This window comes from Dermacentor variabilis, chromosome 3 (genome assembly GCF_050947875.1).
Source record: "Dermacentor variabilis isolate Ectoservices chromosome 3, ASM5094787v1, whole genome shotgun sequence".
NCBI lineage: Eukaryota > Metazoa > Arthropoda > Arachnida > Ixodida > Ixodidae > Dermacentor > Dermacentor variabilis.
Window position 1 is genome coordinate 140,083,174 of NC_134570.1, and position 25,055 is coordinate 140,108,228.

General features: G+C 46.0%; 1 protein-coding gene across 2 annotated transcripts in view; it reads left to right on the forward strand.

Annotated features, from left to right (window-relative positions):
• The window catches only part of LOC142576325 (polycystin-1-like protein 2), a 40,365-nt gene that overhangs the window by 12,699 nt on the left and 2,611 nt on the right, over positions 1–25,055 (forward strand). For both annotated transcript variants that reach the window (XM_075686407.1, XM_075686408.1), the window contains exons 7-12: positions 1,417–1,702; positions 5,894–6,259; positions 8,114–8,335; positions 20,248–20,391; positions 23,116–23,321; positions 24,258–24,489. In XM_075686407.1, the coding sequence (XP_075542522.1) occupies positions 1,417–1,702; positions 5,894–6,259; positions 8,114–8,335; positions 20,248–20,391; positions 23,116–23,321; positions 24,258–24,489 (1,456 nt within the window). The remainder of the gene's footprint in view (positions 1–1,416; positions 1,703–5,893; positions 6,260–8,113; positions 8,336–20,247; positions 20,392–23,115; positions 23,322–24,257; positions 24,490–25,055) is intronic.

Genomic DNA, 25,055 nt, shown 5'->3' on the forward strand with positions numbered 1-25,055 from the left:
AAATTGACGCTGACTTGACACAGGCCGTTCTATCGTTACAGACGACGAAAAGCAATCATGAAGTGCGTTTCGAATATGGCAGAATGAATTTAATATCCAGGACGCATCGTAAACATGACAACTCACCACACGATGCCGCATCTTCAGCTCTGTGTTTATACAAGCTAAAGTAGTTTTTACCATATCAAACATGAAGAGATGGTTATTTTGTTCACGCATGAAGTCCTGCTCCTGGCATTTAGCAATGACAGCTAAGCAAAACAAAATTGGTTTTCACATTGGTAACATACCACTTGAATATGAGCAGATTTCAAGAGCGATTAGGTCACTGAGTTTCCATCGGGTCTCGGGGTACTACATCTACTGTCATGGGAAGGAGGCTGGAGCTGGCTCTTGGATGTAATCATTTTCGGCCCGATAAGGATATATAGCAGGCGTCATAAAGCAAAATTATGCTGCAACTAAGGTTAAGTAAAATTTCACGAAGAGTTTCACCGCTTATCGCTGATATAGCGGTGCGATAACTCTGCTAAAAGGCACTTCCGAACGCATCTCAATTTTCCCCGCCCAAGGCGAAATACGGCAGAGAACGCACTGAAATAATTACGTAGAATACGTGCGAGAGATTCGGTTTTGATTTCAGTAATTGAAGACTGCACTGTCAATCTTGCAGCACTCTACTTAGGTTGCAAACATGATGTGTTTTGTCGCACTCATGCGCTCTTTTTTGTTAAACTAGCTTAAGAAAGCAACATGCAGCTCCTCACTCACACCGGTAGCATTCTAAAGTCATTTTCCTTTTCAATCGATTGGCTTGTTTTGGATACATCAGGCATATTTAAGTCTTCCGGTGTCTAACCTCTTTCACGGCGCTCTTCAATCGCTGCGAGAGCATTCCACAGGTTCATGTCCGACTGATAAAAGCGAGAACGCCCGCCGTTCTAGCTGACAATGAATAAATGTTACCGCCAGAAATGGACGGCGATGCAATCCCGCCGTAGTTCGTTCGAAGTCGGAGATATGCTGAGCCCTAATTCTACAATGCCAGCGGGACAAAACTGACTGGCCTGTCACAGGCCACTTTTAGCGAAGCTTTCCTTGTGGCGTCCGAAGGAGTACACTTTGTGGCCTGCCGTGGCGATGTGGCCCATGCGGATGCTAATGTCATTAACATTCATGGCTTACTTTCCCCGCCACAGATTATAGATACAGGTGTCTTCGGCAGCACGGTTTACCGATGCATTTCTCGTATACTAATCGTATAAACGCCGACAGTCATCGTGAGACGAGTAATTTCTTTGCTCTAGCAAACCTTTTCTTCAGTGTTAGTTTGTGCCAGAAAGACCAAGACATGCTTCGTGTGGCAGCTTAACGAGCGGGATTCTCATACAGGCGCCTATTTTCCGCCGCATGCAGGTGCCTCGTGATGGACGTGAGTCCGTTCCCGTGCGCGGACGACTCGCTGCTGAACACGCAGTTCGTGATGGTCAAGCGGGCTGACGGCCACGCGGCTGATGAGACGTCGATAATGGTCGAGCTGTTCCTGCGGAAGCGGCGGCCCGACGCACCGCTGGCCGCAAATAACCGCGCCTACGCCAGTCGCGGCCTCGTCACGCTGCACAAGTTGGACGTGCCGGCAGCCGCGGCTGGATTCGACCTGCTCGTCCATCTGGAGCCGGAGAGGCCCATAGATCTGCTGCAGGTGCGGTGGAAGGAAGGGGAAATGCGAACTGCACTTGACATTTCTCAGCGTTATGTCGCAGTTAGGTATTTAACGCAGAAAGCTCGGGAATTTCGAACTTGGATATCTGAGACATTTCCGTGTGCTTAGGGGGAAAGAAAAGGAACGCCTTCAATAAAGACAGAAAAGACCGTAGTGCCGGAATGACGCTGTTCTAGAACTGATTTTGCTGCTTTGAAAACAGCAATAAAAACCAAGACAGTCGCACAGCGACAGACTGAATCGCCCAAAATATGGCACACGCGTCCGACCAGCTGTCACAAATTTTGTTTCTGCGTCCGACCACCTGTCACAGACTTTCCTTCTGCCTTCTTGTAAGGGTTCATTTTTCATAAGCTCTGAAAGTTCTTGGTATTTATTCCGCAACTCATATTTCTTGGCTAGGCGAACTATGCAGCACTTGTCCCGCCCACCATGCGCTCTCTGTACTGCGCTGTCCTGCTAGTACCTTGGGTGCTAAATTCCTTTCGTATGTGGTCTTTTGTCGCGAGGCTTGTGTGTTCACAAGCGTAGCTGTTTGGGGAGCTGGTAATGCATGGCTTGGTGTATGTATTCCACGAAAAACGAGGACAAAATGGAAACACGGGGTCGCACGGAGCGCTAATTCTAACTGCATTCAAAACAAGGCACAGAGTTGGGCTAGTTGGAATTTACATAACTTGTCGAACGCTCCAGCGTTCTATCTTTTATCTCTTTCTTTTTGTTTCTGCGCCTCCTTTAATTTTTCTTGCGCTATGGAACATGTCTCTTTAATTTCATGCGCATTTTTATTGAAGCAAACCTTGCATAATTAGCATGCTACAACAATGATGTGTTCAGCCGCTCATGGTGTGTTCATCCGCGCCTGGTCGTCCACTCAGCGTTGCTTAGCATGCTGAGGATAGACGTTGCATGTCATGGTGACGATACATGCTCTACGGTTGGTAAATTGACTCAACCAATGTTTTGGCATTGTAGCCATAAGCTGTGTGTACATGAATGCGACAGTGGGGCTTTGCTTCATCTATGCGCTTTCTGAGCAATTCTTTGGAGCCTCCTTAGACATCAGTAAGGGCGAATGCCCTTATGAATGTTCGTCCGCGCCGCATCGCCCGCTCGGCGTCCAAATCCGGACGGATGGATAGATGAATGCTATAAACGTCCCTTTTGGGACGGGGTGGTGGGCTGTGCCACTAAGCTCTTCTTCTTAGTTTGCCTAATTACCTATATTTTGGAGAAAACACATAAACACAAAGAATTCCTAACATCAAACTTCTTAAACAATTCCTGGCAACTCTGTTTTTCTACGCCTCCGTTGTTTATGGCCTCCCTACATTTCTGCCACCAAACCTCCAATCGCCTCTTACTAATCTGTATAGCGGACATAGTTGTTTTCCACGTGCTATCCTTGAACCCAAGGGCTCCAAAGAGGCCAGAGGAGCCTAAGCCGGCAGCTGGGTAGATGTCTTCACATTTTAATAAAACGTGTTCCATCGTTCCCCTAGCTTTACCGCAGCAAGCACCTGCTTCTTCGTCCTTGGTGTACCTCGCTTTTAACTACGCGTTCTAAGGCATCCTGATCTCGCTCGAAAGGTAAAGAGCTTCCCTTTGACTTATCATAAAATGTTTCTTTCCTGATTTCGCTTTTTCCTTTCAGGTAGTTAATCATAGCAGGTTTGTTTTCCATTGCATGCCGCCACCACTGAGATTGTCTCAGCTTCTCTCACTTTGCGTTTGACGTTCTTTGTTCCTATTTCGCTCACCATACCGGTCGTATACTTGCTGGTAAGCTTCCTAGTTCTTTTCCTTCACTGTGAATCAATTATTTTTCCTGTACAAATACCTGAAAACGCTCCCAGCGCATTTACTTTCTTCCATATTCGTCAGTCACTCTTTATAATCAATTTGAGCGCGAGCGTCTCTCACTTCCAAACTTGTGCAGCTCCTATCACCCTGCACAGCTTCATTAGTCCACGCCGTAGTGGAGGCGCCCTCTGCATAAACAGGTGCACACTTTGAAGGCTATGCTTATGCTGGATGGAAACAGTTTTGGGATCTGGAAACACGTCGCACGTGTTGGATTTTGAACACCACCTATTTGGCGTCCGCTCGCTACCGCCATCGCGTGCCATACTCGAGCGCAGTAGTAAATTAATCGTGAAATGAAGGATTAGTTCTTTATAGTGAACCGCACTGTCAACGAATCACCAGTGCTGCTAAGGCTTTGGCGCCATCTGCTAACTGGAAATCAAACCGCTTTTAAGGCCCAGTGACTGTGCACTAATCGCAATGGACAGCCAATCTACTGGGGTCACCAACCCGCACATTCTGCAATGCAGTACTGCAAACAGTGGGCAACTCTCACAGATGTCAGCACTTTCGCATCGTGATCGCTGTGTTTTATTTGCTGTTCCAAGACACTTCCGGTCTGGTACCTTTGAACGGGGCTTTGTCGAGAAATAAATTCGTTTTTCTTTAATGGGCCCAATACGCAAGACGCCCGTTACGTTTACAAATAAACAATATGGACATCATGCATCAAGCACACGTACGAATAATTTATGCTGCATTCTGCCAAAAAATTGATTTTAGAAGTTTGATTAGCTGCAAAAAAATGTCTGTCGAAAATATGCGCGGGCAGGTTTATGAGGCACCACCGCGACTTGTCGCTCCGGGTTTTGTTTTTTTTTTTTTTTTTTGTTCTTTTTTTGCCCGCTAAACTCAGCGAGTTATTTCGGTTCCGAAAACCGCTAGCATTGCAGGGTTAATTATCTTCAAAAATGACAAATAGTAGTTCCAGAACTCTATTTGGAACTCCAGACGTGCTTCCGGTGCAAACCTTCTACCTTAATTGACTAAGGCGCCATCAGTGCATGCATCAGTGGCAAAAGACACTTCCCTTGTGCGTCTCGTCGCCTGTCGGCGCCTAAGTGGTGCTTAAAATGGAAAGGACGACTGAAAAGGGTGTATAACCTGTTTCTTTTGTATTGCTTAAAGCCCGTTGTGAATCTACTCTTTCAGCTTCTTTTTCTTTTCCATCTCCTACTGTAGCGTTCACATAGGTGAACGCTAAGATCAGCATATCGTTGTTGCCGTTCACGAATTCACAATGTCCGGATTTCGAAAGGTAGGGGCCCTTATTCACAGGAAGTTCTTGCGCTGGAATCACTAGTAGGGCAGGTGCTAGCCAATCACGATATTAGACATATTAAAGAAGGCGTCTGACCAACGGAAAAAAAAAAGCACTTACGAAGGAAAAGCTTTGTGAATTCGGCACAGCTATATGGGGATATTCGCAGCCGGCAGGATTGAAGAGCTCTGGAGTGCTATGCAGGATGCCCCGAGTTTGTCGCTCGCCTGAGTTTGCTCAATGGCAGTCACTAAACGAAGATGGCAAAGCTGCGACAGGGACTAATTGGGGTGACTTCACTGTCATGGCGGGACTTCAACTTGGCAGCGCGCTCAGCCATGCAGGAACAAAGACTGCGCGGAATGCGCAAAAGCAGCGGTTAATTAAAATGTCGATATAAAGCATTGCGCCACGTATGTCAACACGGAGTGCAGCCTGCGCACGCCGCTTCCCCGCCTAAAACACCGAACACTGCATGGGTAATGTTATGCGGCAGCCGCGCTTATAGTTATCAACGCAATATCGCAATACCGTGGCTGTCCCGCTATCTATCTACACACTCGGCGCGTACCACTTACCACGCCTTTCTGGGGTGCGTCATGGACGTGTCTCCTCTTTCGGAAATTACCCGGCTTTCCATCGTCGCATGCGAACAGTCCAGGCATGGCACATTCTCACGCAAACCTTTCCCTTCTTTCGAATATGTTAAATGAAACAATTTTTCTATAACTTAATTGCATAGGTGTAATACATTGGATGGAAAGACAAAAGAATGAAAAAAGGTGCCGGTTTTGCCACGTAACCCCCTTCATTAGCGGCCGCTCGTGAGGTAACGCCCAAGTGATAAGCCAAGAGGAAATGTAAATATGCCAGTGATGCTGGAGGCGCGTGGAGGGTTAAATGTTGTCTCGATACCATTAGCTCACTCCTATGAGGGCCTCACCAGAGCTCGCGGAGTGCCCAAATTTTGCCGAACTCAGGTGCTTCCCGCATAGCACCCCAGTTTGCAAGAGGGTTTACACTTGAGCGCCGCTCACGCGCAGGTGACGTTCAGCGCTGGTCGCGAGCCCACGGAGGCCGAGCTCCTGCGCAGCCCCGGTCCCGAGTGGCGCTCCAACCGCACGCTGGTGCCGCGGGTGGCTCTGGGCGGTCGCCCGCTGTTCGTGGCCGTTCGTCTGAAGCTGGAGTGGGGGGTGGGCGCCCTGCGCCCCGCCGACCCGCGTCGCGTCCGCTACCGGCTGTGGACCGCGCTGGTGGCTTGCCGCAGCTGGCGGCGACCCGCGTGGTCGGGCCGAGGCTGCGCCGCGGTTCTCGACTCGTCGTTGGAGACGCTGCACTGCCGCTGCTCGCACCTGTCGTGGTTCTCCGGCGCCCACTGGGTGGCGCCGAACGAGATATCCTGGCGGAAGGTGGGCTGCAGAAACATCCTTCTGGCCGATGTGTTGCATCGTGTCGCGTGTCGTCCTCTTGAATCACGAGATTTTTGGGGCAGAACACCGTTTCATCTCGGCTCGAACTGCAGAGGGCCTAATCAAGCGGGAAGCACGGCCACTACCGCTAGACGGGCAAATTGAGTATAGTGAAAGCGAAGTGCGCCTAACCGACGCGGGCAACCGAATAGAAGGACAAGACACAATTTGCTCGTCTTTCTATTGTGTTTTCCATGCCCGTTGAACGCATCTAATGTTCAAGAAGAATGAGTTGCGTACCCGGTTGGAAGAAGTCTATATGACAAGAAATTGATAATAGGTGATATAAATTAGGTCTGTCTGAGTAAAATCGCGCACGATTGAGTCAAAGTTTGGGCGTAATAGTACGTCGTAAGAGTGACAGAAATGGAGGTTACAGACACGTCTAACGGCGAGTAGCTCTGGACTAATTATGGTATGGATGGCATGGAGAATGTAATAGAATTACATGGCGAGTGGTGATGTGTGGCTTGTTAGGACGCGCCACTGACGTAAACAGCTTCACATTTCGTTATTGGGAGATTAATCAGAAGTGCCTTAACATTGATCCATCTGAACGAAGCGAACCAGACAAAACTAAATAGAATATTCATAGTCGCGAAATTCCCTAACGTCGCTAGCACACACCAGTATTTATGATTTCAAAATAATACTGTGTCGTTTCAGTCAAACCCGAATAACTCTAGTCGAGTTGAAATGATTGAATCAAAACAATCTACGACCTTTTCTTTTTTTTTTTCTTTTTTTTACGCGAGAGCTGTACATCTCAACGGCACACTAATACTAGTATGAGCAGAGAACCGCGGCGCGAAAAGGGAAGTAGCAAGAAAGAGCAAAACGTCGAGGCATATGTAAGTGAGCATATATAGTCTTGCAGCTTCTTGAGTCAAGACCACAATGTTTATTAGAGTTAAAAAGTGGCGACGACACTTTGGGATTTCTGTAGAACTAATATGTAAGGTCAGAGACAGGGAAATGACTGGCAGACGAAAGTTGCTGGTTATAGACGTATTATGCTTTCAGCCCTGTGAAGACTAACGTTCAATGTTAAAAAGAAAGGGAAAATCCTTAGGCATTTTTTGCCTAAACAAAGAACCTTCGACTTCGCAAAGAATCCGGTTGTATAGGGGGCATCAGGCAATCATCGGCGCTGCCGCCGAGCAGGCAAAAGCGAAGCGAAGAAGTGAAGCTCTACGTTTATATACGGCTTTCTCCATTAGGACAGCCTCGTTTTGCGGAAGAGATGTGGAGGAACTCATCAAATAATAAGTGTGCTGGTCTAGGCTAATAACTGCGTAGCTTTGTTTAGGGCCACTCAAGAGATATTCCAGTGCATCGGACCGTTGCCACAAAAACAAATGATTTCCTTAAGGTATGCTGCCATCACTAAATTGTCTAGTCTCTTGAAATTGGTGTAGTGAAAGGCTTAGCACGCGCCGGTGCCTTGTGTATGGGGACCTTTTTGTATATGCTTACAAGATTTCTGATGCCATTATAGGAAGCGAGCAAGAGCGTGGACATAATCCATCCCAAACTGTCAAACTAGGTCGAGGTATACACGTACAAAACTTTGTGTATATGTGTGCGTTACTTGCCTTATTGTCTGTATGTAAGAGCGCTGCCGGGTCGCTAAATATATTCTTTAGTTCCTGGAGTTCTCTCTCCTCGTTATAGCCATTTCTCGTACAGTTCGCATAGCGTAAAACAAAAGGCGTGTCAATGTTTCGATTGGCGGAAATTCGCGGTGCAGTAACTGGCACCACTTACCGGATGATCGCGTTCCCTCGTGCGCAGGTGTCGCGCGGTGTCCGCGAGCGCCACCTGCTGGTCAGCAGCTGCGTGCTGGCCCTGTGGCTTCTGTACGGCGCCGTGCTGCTGTGGGCTCGCCGAGCAGACCAGCGGGACGAAGTCTACAACACGGTGACCGACCTGCAACAAAACCTGCCCACCGACCAGCAGCCCTACATCGTCACCATCATCACCGGCTTCCGTCGCAACGCCGGCACCACCAGCAAGGCGCGTGCCTGTGCTCCTCGTCTTTCGGTCTTGTTTTGCGTCACGTGAAGCTACTGTAGTACACACTCCCCACGGTATCTTTAAGAGAATGCGCAGTGACTACACTATTAAGGTGCGTGCATAACCGTCTTACGCGGCAGTGCGACGCTGCGATGTTGCCTCGCCCAATGTCACGATGGCTTTTTCTTTTTCTCTTTTTGTCCTAGATGGCTCGCGCCCCCGCTTGGATGATGCAAAATATTCGCTATCTATAATCTGAACCGGACGAGTTCTTAAATTATTTTTTATGAAACACAGGTATTAATTATTACATAATCCCAAGGGAAAAAAATCCTTGCGCAGTCAAGAAATGTCTATATCGAATACGTTACATCACTAATAATCCCTCAAAAGTTAGTTACGACTCTATTTGTTAAACAGATTGTCCATTTATTGTTTCAAAAAGCATATTGCCTTATATCATATCTCTCCATAAGAAAATGAATGTTATAGCATGAGCCATTCTTGCTACTGAAGTTTCCTTCGTAACGTCAAATATTTTTGTACAAGAAATTTAAACGTATAGGCTAATCCGGTATGATTTCGCATTGCGTTCGTTTATACAGGCTATTCATATGTATGTGTTGCTTATGTGCGAAACGCCTTTGGGTTTTTAACTGTTGAACAGAAGGTGTCTTCTTTCCATGGTGTATTTTTTTGGCATTGACTCCTGTGCCCCGTACCCCGCCACATTATCGCCTTCGGGTGAATGTAGCTATGCGAATGAATAAATACCATACAAGTTGATTCTTGACATATCGTTTATTTATCATGCCATCTTTTCTTTCTTTTTGGGGTGCACCAAGATCTGTGATACCTGGAGCGAGGGGTCTGAAGGCTACTCGGGCATTCCTTGCTTTTAGGCCCATCTCGTTAACATGGTATGCCTCTTTGTTGCCAAAAAGTAAACTCGAATTTGATGAAAACCACCATTTCGACCCTTCGGTAAAGGTGCTGTGCTGAACTATACGTATATTTTGCAGTCAGTGCCTCAGGCGAACCGTGAATGGGCGTGTAAATCGATGCTCTTAACCACCGGCATACAACGTTACGTAGTTTACGCTACACATAATCAGAAGAACGGGCGTCGCACCGATTTTATCACTCGTATTAGTTTTTTTACTGCTGGTAAAGCGCACGCATTGCCATTTGCCGAGTTGGTTCCCATTCTGGAAGCAATCAGACAAGGAAAATAGCACGTGGCACGTACTTCTACTATGCACTTTCCGAATATGAAGACATAGATGCGTGGTATGCGCAAAGCATACCTCGCTTCAATTGAAGTCACGTCCCAGAAAGTTGGAAAGCGTTATTATTAACACGTTAATGCGGAGAGCATGAGTCTGGCCAGTCAACTTCAGTGTTACAAATGCGCAGTTACGTCTCCAGTGCATAAATGGACACGCACATCGTCGGACCAGTCGTCGTGCATTAACTGGCGCTTTAGAAAATACTTGCCTGTGTTTCTCGACACTATAAGGCCGCTGTTAGGGTTTGACGCACAAGATCAATGATGCATCCTCGTGATCCGATATGGCCACGTCCATGCCACATGTCTGCAAAGCGTCTGCACTGGCTACAGAAAGAAACACTTCGTGATAAAAGAGGTTAACATATAAGCAAACAGGATGAAGGCTGGTTACATCAACCTTACTGCACGCAAGCGTAGGTACGTAGATGAAAATACTTGCGTTTTCGCAAAATAAAAGAGTAATTATTTGAATAATATTTGTCTCCAAAATGGTAGCTATACACGGACTGCTCCGTTAATCTGAATACGGGTATAACGAACGTGTACCAGTGCTTGGGAGAAGAGTAGAGTATTGAAGGCACGTTATAAAAAAGTAACAGCGCATGTTTGATATACTCTGACCACGTGGTATTGATGGACTTTTTTATAGCGAGTTTTGCGCGAAACACGGCAATCTTTGCAGTATATGCACCAGATTGGCCATACCACCAAGCATGATCGAGTGAAGGAACGAAACGACGAGGTTAACCTGCTAACGTAACGCGGCGGAAATGAGAGAACTGCGAGCGATAGTCTGTCATTCAAACCACGACCCAAAACAAATGATTCATCGAGAACGATTCCGCCCCTTCTAGCACTGCGATGGCTATACTTTGAGAAAAAAAAAGGGGGGGGGGGGCTCCAGTTCACGCTGTGAAGGTGGTTGGCCAGCTAAGCTGTGGTATCACCTGATCTAATAGACTAATGTGACCTAGCCTTGTACTGGGTCCTGCCGAGCCTGAACACGACGCCGTTGTGCATACTGACGTTGACGTTCCTTTCGTCGCTCATCATATTCGCGCTGCTCTTGAGGCGTCCTAACTGTGCGTGGCTTCCATTGGGCAGGAACCACTGCGTCTTTTCTGAGCACAGAGAGAGATAGAGAGAGAGAGAGAGAGAGAGAGATACAAATGAGAGAAAGGCAGGGAGGTTAACCAGAGTTAAAACCTCCGGTTTGCTACCCTGCACTAGGGGAAGAGAAAGGGGAAGTAAAGACGGAAAGAAGAGAAAGGCGTGAAAAGAAAAGGATGGGATAATTATAGTCTCTCTAATAGGCCACTTCCCCGCAAAAAGGTCAACAAAGTCTTGACCGACTTTCGGTGCGACGACAGGTCATGTCGGCGTTTCAAGATTGTGTGTTCTGAAGGTGGCCTGTCTTCAAGGCGTGCCAACACAGCCGCTAGCGACAGCCGGCGCACGCTGCATCGGGGACAGTGGCAAAGTACGTGTTCTATAGTGTCCTCGCCGCTGCAGTGACTGCGAGCCGCGCTCTCATCCATACCGACTCAGAAGGCAAAAGATCTTGTGAAAGCGACACCAAACCACAGTCGGCAAAGTACTGTTGTCTCGAGTCGAGAGAGTCCAGATGGGGGTCGAAGTCGAAGGGACGGATCCAGTCGATGCAGACTGTGTGCTTCAAGCTTGGTGTGCTCCATAGAGATCTTATGGCTTCATTTGCAAGCACACGAATTTTCATTGCTGCGGCTGTTCTTGAGAATGATATGGAGTCTTCAAGCCCTCCTCATGTGCAGATTGTGCAGCTGCATCGGTATGTTCATTGTCCACTATGCCACAGACAGTGGCTTGAAATCCACTGTAACGTGGTGTGGTGTCCTTGCTCGACGAGGTGATGACGCAACAGTGTCATTTCTAAAACTAGTCGTTCGTGGGGTCCGCGGCATAAGGCGGAAACCAAACAAAGAAGAGCAGCCTTGGAGTCACTGAATACGCTCCATTTCTTGGGCAGTTCATGAGAAATTACGCGAAGTGCACAACGAATAGCAGCGAGTTCCGCGGCAGTCGATGTAGTCTGGTGAGGCAGTCGAATCTTTACGGTGGAGGTTTTTGCAGGAAAGATCACCGATCCTGCAGACCCATTCACCGTGGTTGTAGCGTCAGTATATAGATGGTGATGCTCGTTGTATGTCTCGTACAGCAAGTGCAGTGAAAGCTGCTTGAGTGCTGGAGACGGCAATTGTGCTTTTGTTCGTATTCTTGGTAACATTAGTTAAACTTCTGCTTGAGACAAGGACCATGGGGAAAACGGAACTCTCGCTGAGCACGACGTCATTGTGCATATTGACGTTCTGTTCCCGTCGCCGCTCACCGTGTCCACACTGTCTTCAGGAGTCCTAACTATGCGCGGTCTTTCCATACCCTTACAAAAATTTTTATAGGAAGTCCATAGACAGTCTATAGACATTTTTCTATGAAGTCTATAGACTGTCTATAGACAGTTCTTTAGACTAGTCTATAGACAGTCTATAGACTTATGGCCATACACTTTTTATAGACTAGTCTATAAAAAGTCTGAGTCTATAGACTGTCTATAGACATTTCTTTAGACTAGTCTATAGACTTATGGCCATACACTTTTTATAGACTAGTCTATAAAAAGTCTGAGTCTATAGACTGTCTACACACAGTCTATAGACTTATGGCATAATTTTTATAGACTAGTCTATAAAAGTCTGAGTCTATAGATTGTCTATAGACTGTCTATAGACTTATGGCCATACACTTTTTATAGACTAGTCTATAAGAAGTCTGAGTCTATAGATTGTCTATAGACTGTCTATAGACTTATGGCCATACACTTTTTATATACTAGTCTATAAGAAGTCTGAGTCTATAGACTGTCTATAGACTGTCTATGGACAAGTGCATAGGCTTACAGTTCTACTTTTGTAGACTGAAGTCTATAGAATGTCTACAGATGAGATTTGTCCGTAGACATTTTATACATTTCAGTCTACAAAAGTAGAACTATATATGCAGTTCTACTTTTGTAGACTGAAGTCTATGGAATGTCTATATACAAATGTATATAGATAGTCTATAGACATTCTATAGACTTCAGTCTACAAAAACAGAACTTTATAGTCCGATACACTTTTTTTCTATGACATTCTGCAGACATTTGTAAACAAATATGGATTTTTTTAATCTATAGGCACTCTATATACACAGACATCTTATAGACAAGTCTACAAAGAGTGTATAAGGCCATAACTCTATAGCGGCTATCTACAAGTTAGTTTACATTTTGTTTACATGCGGTAGCAAAAAGTTTTGAATTTATTTATGCATGTGCACCTGTTCCTTTTCATCTGCACTTATGCATTACCGTTAGTAGATTAATAATGCTTCAGAACCAGCTGTACTTTCATATATGTTGCATAAACAGAAAGAATTTATATAGTGCTGAATCATGCAGTGCGAAAAATAAAACAAATGCACCAGCAATGCAGTCACCGTTTTTATTGCTCGATATAATAGATGAATTCCTTAAATTCATGTCGTATGCTATTATGGAAACAGATTAAATATTTACACTACTCCTTGGCAAGCATGGTCGCCAGGCTGGCCTTGACCTTTGTGTCATTAGTCCCAAAGGTGCTGCAGGTGTATGCTGCAAATAAGTAGATGCAGCAATATGAGGCAAAAATAACAAGTGTATATTCTTTATGTGTTCATTAAGCAGCTTAATATATTTGCTCAAACCATCTAAGTCAATACTTAATGCGGTTTAACTATAACTAATGGCTGCTTGTCAATACAAATCAGCACCTTTATACAATGTTTTATTGCATGGTATGGTGAACAATTAAACAGTCACAACTGCTGCTCGTGCCAGCAACAGTATGTTCCCTTTTATGACAAGTTCATATATGATGCATTATTGTACTTATCCCAAATGGTCTCTATATTTATTGCTGAAACGTTACCCAGTTGGGCTGTCTGTACATTTTTTTTTTTGGCTGGTAGTTAAGTATGCCCGTGCAGAGGGATATTTTCAGAAGACGTGACTGGAATATTCACAGTATCATGCCTAAGATTGTAATTTATTTTGCTTAATACACATTTAAATGTCTTTCTCATACTTTTAAATGAATGGGTGATTGACCTTAACTTCAACGGAAAGCAGATGGGCTGATTGTATCGATATGGTCACTTAATTTGTTACAGGTAATGAGGCCTCTTGGGCGAGCTAACAGGTTTCCAAGTTAGGTATACCACATGAGCACCCGAAATACCACACGAGCACTTTGTGTCATGGCACGACAGATATGCACCTCCTAGGAAACAGAACTGATAGTATAGTTCGAATGAATTCTATTACAGTAAATTATTTAAGGTGCTTTGAAAGATGAAATTTTTTTTCTAGGCTATCGAGGTTCAGGACGTTTAGTTAACGCAAAAAAAAACACATATTGAGTAAGAAATGCCTTGTCAGTAAGCTTGACTCTTTTATTTTTCAATAAATGGAACCAATTTCCTTCAATTTTTATCAGGTGAAACGTTTTAAAAATATATTTAACTCAGAGATTCTCTGGAAACTTTGTATGGCATATAACAGGACAGCATACCTATGTGGCCATTTTAAAATTTCCCGATCTTTTTCCAAGCCTTCCCTGGCTGTTTTCATGAAAATTTTCTAGCAATCTATGACGCCTGCAGCTTAAGTGTATTAAAAAAAATATTGTGGTTTAATGCTTGCCAAGTACTGCCAGTCCATAATATTTAGATAAAACGAATAACACGTCAGTCACTTGACATGCAGTATTAAATTCAACTGACTTGAATCCCTTGATTAATAAAGCTGACAAGGGCTTCGGCAAGTTCGTAATTGATGGCCACACGAGTATAGCATGGAAGACACAGACACACACGTAAAGCAAATGCAACAATGTGAGGAAAAAGTATACAATTAGTTATACAATTAGTTATTTTTACGGTTCAATAGTAGTTTTCAATATAATTTGCTCTCATCACTTATGCCTCTAGTTAACTTTGTTTACCTCTGACTAAAGACTACATGGCAATATTAATCAGTACCATTATGATGTTTCGTTATACTACAGTATGATAAGCAGTTAGACAACCGTAATGGTCGCCGGTGCCAGCAACGGTACGTTTCGTTTTAAGACAGGTTCATGTGACACACAGTGTACTTATAAAAATAAAGGAAATGCGAGAATCCCAAACGATTCCTATAATAATACTTGTTGAAACAAAGATACCCGGCTGGACTGTGCACATTTTTCAGGCGTTAATGCAATATGCCCGTGCCGAACGAACATGCTCAGCATACTGACTGCAGTTTTGAACAATCACGTTAAGATTTGCAATTTATTTCCGCTTAGAACAGTCTGCAATGTCTCTTTTCCCATACTTCGAGATGAATACATTTGCCATTTGCCTGATCAGTACGCCCCGTACTGATCAGGCTACTTATCAACTAAAACATGTTACGATCTCTTAGGTGTGTTGATAAGGGTAGAACAAATGCAATGCCCACTGAATTATTTGAATAATCTGTGCGTTATCTACTTAGAAAAGACCACCAAATTGATAATCTGGCTCTTTTTTCTTTTGTACAGCGCATATTCTATGCAGTCTGTCCAAGACGACGGCACTACATGCAACAGTAATGAAAACCGGAACACTTATTACGCACGACAATGGCTTCATACCATGCACGATTAGCATAATGCGAATCTGCGCCAGCAGCTGCTTTGTGATTAAGAGCACGTAAACTGCAGAACGCCGAAGCATCGGAAGCCGCTTAACGCTTTTCATATAGCTCGAAAGATAACTTCTGCTGCTAAATTGCTTAAAAAAGAGACAAAAAACAAATCTTCCAACTACCGTCAAACGCAATGCCTTCAGTTTGAAACGTGTAAAGGTGTTCCCGGAGCGACTAATTTATTGTTCTCTAATTTTTTCGGCTAAGTTGCGAAGCTGCAAGTGCCTGAGCTTATCGCAGGTTTCATGCTCCAAAAGCGTTTGTGGTTGCATATAAATAGATTGGGTGAATCTAGAGATTTCTACTAGATATTTCTTCAAGTCTTGTGTTTTGCTTGCTGTAACTTCCCAAAATTATTTAGATTGGTTGCCAGGAACCTTAAAAATACTGCTACTTTTAAACTATGCGAAAACGGCAGCGCACACACTGCTGATGCATGCCCCGCAAACACGGCCTTTCATCCGAGTACGCTAGCAGTTTTTCAACTATGCCTGTCTGTTGGAAAATTCTTGATGCTAACACAATTTCAAGATATATACGTAAAGCGTGTCACGAGAATTTCACTACACATACGGTGCAGCATTCATCGCGGCCGGATCAAGCGCCACTAAATGAGATCTACCACACTGGCTGCCCAACACACACAATCCGCTTAGTGGTAGCTCAGTATCAAGTTAAAACATGGTGTACTTCCTTTTTTACGCACCTAAGCTATAATGATAAAATCAACAAGCACGAGCGATCGCTCGCCGTAAAACATTCCGTATAGTAGAAGCGAGAACAAGAGCGCGTTATCAAACCATGTCAACGACAAACCGCCACTATACCCGAGTCGCCTGCGCTACATGCAGCCGGTTCGCGCTACTAAATGCGCTCACATAATCGTGAGGTATTGACGCAAAACGTCTTTGATAAAGCTTACCATTCAGTGTAGTTGACGTGTGATGCCACAAAGAAGACACGCATACACAGACACCAGCGTTCAGGGAGACACCGCACACCGGCACAACCGTTTACGTGCCTGGCGCACTCGTTGAGACGGCGCACCGCCGCGCATGCGCAAGAGCTCCGAGCATGCGCAGGAGCTCCGCGCGGGACGGCTTGCGCGCTCGGAGGAGTGTGAGCGCCTTTTCCTCCTTCATTTTTTTCTTTGTCTCTTTCTCTCTCTCTGCGCGCCATGCGCGCCGGAACGGGTGGCTTTTCTTTTCCGTTATGCATTTTTTTCGTGGACGAAGGATATGCGCTGGCAGGTTGTATGACAAACGCTGTGGGCTATCGTATGAGACTGGAACGCCAACATGAATGCGCTGTTTGTAAAAGCCGTTACGGGGCCCTTCAGACGTTTTAGACGCAATATTGCCAGCGTCGATGAGTAATAGAGCGTATTTGTAGCATATCTTCCAGCGTACCGCCAAATGTGATGCCCGCACGTATGTTAGTGCTAATTTTCTGTTCCGATGATAGGTCAAAGCAATCAGTACAGCATTGAGGTACTCATATGCGTGGCTGCGCAGGCATACCGCCGGCGAAATACTGGGTGGGCTCAGAGAATTTGGCACCTATTTTAAGTGAATGAGAAACTTTGATGAGTTTATAGTGCAGGATATTAGGCAACAAAAGTCGCCCGATGTTAGTGACGCAGCCGAGATATGAAGACAATGTGAAAAGTATCCGAGATACGGACGACACACAACGCGAACACCACATGCGCGACATCGGTTCATGGCACATTCACAAAGTCCGTGTTGTCAGCTACAAACATTACGAGTGTCTTTGCTGTTAGCTTGATGCCTGTTTCGAATCCACTTGTATCTGAAGCTGGCGTTCATAACATATATTTTAACAATTGTATCGGCGTTTCGCTTCCGTTATTCTACTGCCGCAAAAGTGATGCGACAACTGTGAAGACTGTCTTGGTATTGCCGAGAGCGACTACGTAGATCATATGTGGTCAACAAATGCGGAGGTATACACTATGTGTACACTGAAGTCTACAAATAGGCTCTACAGCAATCTCAGCAGTATACAACTTTAGTGGCTTATATCAAATGCAGCTATGTATTATCCACCGGTACCTGCGCTTGGTTACAGCGTACACGGGTTGGGCCCAGATTAACGATGTTTGTCTATTGTTAATCTATAGACATGCAAGACCACAACAACTCAAAGGTGGTGAATTCACCACCTGGTCTGCGGGCTTTCGCCACTTATTCACCCCCTTTGCCACATCTTCACCATCTGACCTTCACCACCTGGTCTTCGCGAAGTGTACGTCCGGGAAGCAGCCAGGTAGCTAGGGCCTTCGGGTTCCTGGAAGACCTTGGTGACTCGGATGGTGCCTGCTCCGCCGCGATCCTCGTTCGGTGCAGCTGCACCGAAGGCAGACTAGCAGTCTGCACGGTTTCCCGCCGCGCCGGGGTTGCGGTGCCATCGTGCATGAACCAGTGCCATATCATCGCGTTCGCAGAGGGCGGGGGGTATGGGAACTCGGAATTACATATTATCTACTTTCTTCTATAGACATTCAATACACCAGGAGTAGAGAAAAAAATAGAAACCTTGTCGACTATTGTCCATAATATAGAGAGTCAACAGACAAAGTATGGACAAAAATAAATAGAAACTGTATCGGCTTTCGTCTACAGGTAGTCCATATAGAGGGGAAGTAGACAAAGAAGAAACAAACTCCTTATCGAATTTTTTCTATAGACCGTCTATAGACTGCGAGTAGACAAAAAGAAATAGAAATCTTATCGACTTTCGTCTACAGAAAGTCTATATACAAAGTATATGGACAAAAATAAATAGAGACTGTATCGACGTTCGTCTAAAAGTAGTCCATAGAGGGGAAATAGACAAAAAGAAACAAACACCTTATCGACTTTTTCTATAGACCGTCTATAGACAGCGAGTAGACAAAAAGAAATAGAAACCTTATCGACTTTCGTCTATAGAAAGTCTATAGACAAAGTATGGACAAAAATAGATAGAGACTGTATCCACTTTCGTCTATAGGTAGTCCGTAGTGGGGAAGCAGATAAAAAGGAAACAAACACCTTATCGACTTTTTTCTATAGACCGTCTATAGACTGCGAATAGACAAAAATAAATAGAAACCCTATCGACTTTCGTCTATAGAAAGTCTATAGACAAAGTATGGACAAAAATAGATAGAGACTGTGTCGACTTTCGTCTGTAGGTATTCTATAGAGGGGAAGCAGATAAAAAGGAAACAAACACCTTATCGACTTTTTTCTATAGACCGTCTATAGACTGCGAATAGACAAAAAGAAATAGAAACCCTATCGACTTTCGTCTATAGAAAGTCTAAAGACACAGTATGTACAAAAATAGCTAGAGACTGTGTCGACTTTCGTCTGTAGGTATTCTATAGAGGGGAAGCAGACAAAAAGGAAACAAACACCTTATCGACTTTTTCTATAGACCGTCTATAGACTGCGAATAGACAAAAAGAAATAGAAACTTTATCGACTTTCGTCTATAGACAGTCTATAGACTTTATATCAACAAAAGTCCAAATCTATAGAAAGGAAAGGTCGTCTATGAAAAGTCTATAGACTTTCTATAGACAGTCTAAAGTCATTTTTGTAAGGGATAGCGCTATCAGAACACAAGTGAAATCATTTGCTACGCGGGTTCTTCTTTTACATATAAAAGCGTAGTTACGTCACTCCCTGCTTCGTATGCTACAGTTGCCGCTTACCAGCAACTGCAGTTTACACAACCGTAATCTTTGGCGGAAACGCTTGCGGCGAATGCTATGCGTTAAGGCATGCGCGAAGGCGAGCTTTCCGGTTATTTCCCCCGCAAGGCCGGCGCCGCCGCTTCCGTGCATGCGCGGAGGCGAGTGCGATCTGGTGGCACTGCAAGGAACCCAGCGGCGCACGCGGCGCGCGCCTCCCACTGTGATTGGTTGAGTTTTTTACACGGGCACGACGAATGCATTGGGTGTTATTTGTGGGGATGCGCGACTCTCGCGCGTCCGCTGATATGTTTTTCCCGCATGGCGCGTCTCTTGTAATCCGGCTTCGCCGCGTGGCCTGCGTGATGCCCGCGGCGGTCGATGTGGTTGGGGCGCAGTGCGAGAGATGGCGCGAGTGTTGCGCTGCTAACGCCGCCTCAGGGTTACTTGGGGGCGCAGGGGAGAACAGGCTGTCTCTTTCCCGGCGGGTCGGCGAACAGCGTGGACGACCCACGCGCCGCCGACCCATGCTTCTGCGAGACCGCCTCGCGTGGCCGCCTTGGAACGCGCCACCGTCCGCGTGACCGTACACGCGAACGACCAGGCGTTGGGATCCAGCATGGGGCGAACATATTAGCTCGCTATCCGGTCGCGGTGAGTCGGACTTCTATATTTGTCGCGCGCCCATCGGCATGTTTTGTGGATAGCAACTCGGCTAGCAGGCATTGATCTATGAAAGGTGCAATAAATGCCCTTGTGATTGTTTGCACTACTGTGTTGTCTTTCCTTCGTCCCAAGAGCACGGAGGAGAACCCCACACAGTACAGCTTCGCCGTGAAACCGGCTCCTATGAAGATTCCCGCATTCACAGGCATATTTACAAATGCCGCTACTCTCCATTCTTCTCCAGTTTCTTCCCTATGGGTATACGGCTTGTGCTGTAGTCCGTTAGCAGCTCTTTCCTCCCTTTCATCTGAAAGAGCAGCTAACTCATTACACGACGTGCCCTATACTCACCGCATCTCCTCCTAACGTGATTTTATCTTCCGCAGTCGGCGGTCCCTACCATCTATAGAGATTGCCTACTGAGGCGCCAGATATAGGCGAATACAGGGACAATTTATGCGCAGGTGTGGCTGCAACTGGTGGGCTCGGAGGGGTCGTCGCGCACCTTCCTGCTGAAGGACGAGAACGTGAATCCGGGCACGCTGCAGCGCAAGTCCGAGGACTACTTCCTGGCCACCACCGAGCGTGCTCTGGGAGAAATCACCGAGGCGAGTGGGCGTGGCGCTGCGCTTGGTTGTGCTGTCGGGCTTGAAATAACGCTCCGGTGCTTCTTAATTTGTCTGTTGTCCGAATCAGTGCGGCGTGTCAGAATTGCTGTTACATTGCGCCTGTCGTGTGGCTTAGCTCAGCGGCGTCCGCCCGCGAATTGCACTGCAGGCCGTTAAGTTACGGTTGCATTAGTGGCAGAAACGCGTACTTGCCGCGCGCATGAGACAGGGATCTTTTTTTCTTTTTTTCTTTTGCAGCAACAGCCGCGATATGAACTGCGAAAAGTGCGATGTTTCGGCACCGCGCCCATCGTTTCGCGCCAAAACGCTAGAGAAAAGTCAGCGCACTATGTCGTCGTTTCTCGTGTGGGATGTGAGCGCGTGCGATTGTCGCGCTGTCACGTGATCTCAACGCCGCGGGAAAACAGCCGCCAGTGTAGCCTTCGCAACATGTCTCCGGTTCCAGCCGCCTCGACGCGCTCGTCTTGACTGGTAGCGTGGCCGTATACAGGTTGTCCCAGCTAAACTTAGCCAAGTTGTTTAACGAAAAAAGGTTAGAAAAAGATGGTGCAAGATACAGTTATAGACCTACGGGGTTCGGTTGTCAGACCTATGACGACCGAACATTATAGATCTTGAAATCGTAAATCGTGTCTTGCGCCGTGTTTTTTTCAAGCTTTATTTTTCGCTGAACAGCTTGGGTAAAGTCAGCCGGGACACCCTTTATAGCAAGTCAACAGCAGTGTGTGGAACAAACTTTATTGTTCATGATTTTTTTCCCGTTAAGCGACAACGGTTCCGTCTGAGTTCAACTCTGGAGCGAAAGCGATAACTGCTCAAGCCGGCTCAGCTTCATTTGCATGACCAAAAAAATAATTTCAGGAAAATAGTATAAATTGGTGAGCTGCATTAAAAGCTGCACGGAAAGATTAGGCTTGTTGTTCTTGAGGCCTCTAGTGGGGGCAGTGGTTACAAAAGAATTATACGGATCGAACACCAGCGCTGGAATCTATGTGAAGCGAAGCTTTAGTAAGAGATAGATAGAAAGAAGAATTTGTTGAGGAAGCGCAGAGAGGTCCTCTTGCCTGCTACTCGTTTTTCTAGATGGAAGAAATAGAGGACAGAAAAGAAGAGTATGAAGAATGATGATGAGATTAGCCAGTGGGATACGGCTACAGACATCTAGCGTAGTGCTGACAACCCCGTGTCCACATTGACTTTCTGCCATCATCGTGAAGGGTAGACATGCGGGCGACAGCAGGACGCGCGTAGGAAGTTTGTTGACCCACCGGGCTCCGTTTCACAGGTCTCATTGATTTTGCTGCTGAATTCTGACATACATATAGCGCTTCGTCATTTCAATAGTCATGTAAAGGTCTCCTGCCAACAGAAAACAATTTGATGGTCACCGATTTCAAACATTTACAAGGGCTTTACTAACATGCCTTTCTCCCGACACGATACATCGAAAGCCGCACTAATGGTGCTACTACTTCTTAAATCAGGGGTAGATAGTGTGCAGTTGCAAATGAGGTAGCGTAGTTGAGCCATCAGTGCAGGCAATCCATGGATTACAAGCTCCAGGAATCGGTGATCAGTCTGAACCAAAAATAGCTATTTCGGTTTGACTCCGGCGTGAGAAAAATAGAAACATTTCGGTTCAGTTCTGGTTCCAGCAAAAATAGTTTTTCTTTTCTCTGGCTTTTCTGTTCAGTTCCATTTCGATGCCCTGGTCTACAGCACCCTTAACCGCCTCATGCTCTTCCGACGCCTCCACGGACCGCGTTGATGTGCTGCTATTCTGTTCGCCATTTGAATCAAAGGGCCCGTCACCAAATACCGACAGAGGTTAACGCTGCACACTAGAAGAAAACGCCCTCCAATTAACGTTTTGCCGAAACAACTTTTCACAAAAATTTAGCAACAGCGGAACCAGAAAGAAAAGGAAATGCTGCACGGCGATGACGCAAGGATGCGAGCTGCCTTGCTCCCCAGCCTACTCTTGCATCGGTGCCCGTATCAAGTTATCTTCACGAGCTCTGCTACTGTTATTTCCCTTATTTCCTCTCTCTCTCTCTTACGGCGCATTTATGTTGGCACTTTTGTACTTTCTGTGTTTCCCGTAAATACCCTTGTTCTTCACCTTACAGCTGGCAATATGCGAACTATAGGTGGGACTGGGGGTAACATGGTAGGCGAGAGTGGTGACGCCCCTGTTAGAGTGGAGAATGGCTGCTGCGAGAACAAAGACGCGCGAGATTTCTGTTGAACTTTCAGCTGTTATTGCAGCTTGCGCAGCAAGAATAATTTCAGGGTATGATCATCACCGCGCGGTTTACCTACTGCAGACTTCTTTATTTGCAACGGATGTAATGTAAATCGCGATCTTCTGTTGGCTAAACCAAAATCGGTGTTTTGTGCTTGCTCGGGAGGCCTCAAGTAGGAACGGCATTTACGTCAAACTGCGTCGTTCGAAGTAGATTTCAAGCGCATGTCCGTGTGGCTTGTCTTGTTCCTATCCTTTTCACTCTCAGGAACATATGTATCCATGCATGACGACGCACAAGACACACACAGACAGAGGGAAAACACAAAAGCTCACAAGCGAAACGTCAAAGAAGCGGGTCTTAACTCAACTTGGGCATAACTGTGTACTGTGATCATCTCTTTTGGGCAGGCCGATAGCTATCGCGTTGAGTGCGAGCAGGCCGTCCTTGTGCACAGGTGGTGTTCACCCTCGAGGCCCGCGGTACTCGCGCTCCCTGGTTCCTGCACACTGTGGTGGTGCAGGACATGCTCGAAGACCTGGTCTGGGTGTTCTTCGTCGAGCAGTGGCTGCAGCCCGAAGGAGGAGATCAGGATTCGCCCAAGAGTTTCCGCTTCCGGCCAGCCGACGGACAGCAGCAGGCAGACTTCTGGACGCTCTTTCGGTGACCGTGGTCACTTTAATTGCCTTGTGGTTGATGTCGCCGAAATCACACATAATCATTCCGTGCAGATAACGCAACAGTCTGGAGAGCATTAGCAACGTCACGCTGCACAGTGCCTAGGTCAAATAAGGCGGTGGATATAAGGAGGGCCAGGTGGGCTAACGGTTAGCACAAATTTACGTTAAAGTTTTCTGGCTGCAAGGGTCCTATATGTGGGAGTGGTACAGAGGGCGGAATGTTTTCGTGTCTGTTTACTGAAATTGTAGTTGTTATGAAAAGTCTGCGTTGTCAGCATGTTTTTTCGCAGTCATACATTTCACTGCATATCTATGTTGTTCAAGGACATGAAATGGCATAACCTTTGATTTTAGTAGTACAGTTTTCTTTTATACGTCAGAAAAAAAATCATATTTTATCATGTTGTGGAGACCGAAAAAATCTGCGAAATTGTACCTATTACACTCCTGCTAACTCCTGTTAAAGCCACCATTGTAACTGTATTCGGCGAAGAAATCTGAGGAAACAAATATCAGGCGCGGCGCCGTACACTTAATCTGTCGTTGGACTGAGAGGACAAACACAAAAAATAATGTAATTATGGTGGTTCGCAAGCATCACATACAGAGCACGCAGAATGCAAACACTTCTGTTAACTATGCGTAGTGTGGTTTTACCTGCCGCAGATATCAGCAATCCTTATTAGCAAATGAAGCAGTTTTATCCATCAGTGAATCAATGGAAATCGCAGAGCGTCCTCAATGTTCGTGGTTCTCAACGGTAAGTTAATGCGGAAAATGTTCTTTGGACAATTGCGTTCAGCTGCAGTATCGCCTGTCAATGACAGGGGCGGCACCACACATATGTGTTAATAGATGGGGTCTTCCATCTGGTCTAACGCTGCTTTTCGTCGCTGCTGGCGTCCTGTAAAATTCTCAGGCGCCGTCTGCAGCGACATTTCTTCACGGGCCACACGTGGTTCAACGTGATCGCGCGCTACCGCAGCTCCAAGTTCACGCGCGCCCAGCGCGTCACCTGCGCGCTATTCGTCATCTTGTCGGCCATGATGTTCAACGTCATGTACCACGACGTGGACACGAGTTCGGACGGCGAGCACCTCAGCTTCTTCGAGGTGCCCGTGCACCTCAACGACTTCCTGCTTGGGCTCCAGGTGAGCAGGCCCGAGACCATCTTGCACGCAGCGCATTTTTTCGATTTCCGGCGTTTGCGCAAACTTTTGAGGCGAGGGTACATGATGGTGAACGGACACTCGCCTATAATCAAAAGATTTAGAAAGAATGGTGGCAGCACATTAGACTTCTTGGGTTTGTTAGGTGTCCCACGTTCCCGGTGAAGGAAACTCGTGAAGATCACAAAACACGTTCGTTCGACTGGTGACTTTTTTTTTTCATTTTCTTTTGCTGTTTGGGTAAACCTCGTTTCATTCTTCAACAGCGCGACCGCGTATAAGCGAAGGTGCTGGCAGCCGCCAAGCTCAAACAGTTTGTGCAGCAGCACAAGCAGTTGTTTATTTGGGGTCGTCTCACAAATAGAAAGGGATAGGAGCCGGAATTTCTTTTTTTATCTGCGTTGCTTTTTCTGTTGCCAATAGAGCGGTGGCCAGCAGAAAAAGAGTACGGTAGTGAATTACAAGAGTAGAATATAACAGAGAAGAATATGCACACTCACGCATGTGCATACAAGAGGGTGGGGACCATATGAGCGTAAACCATATAG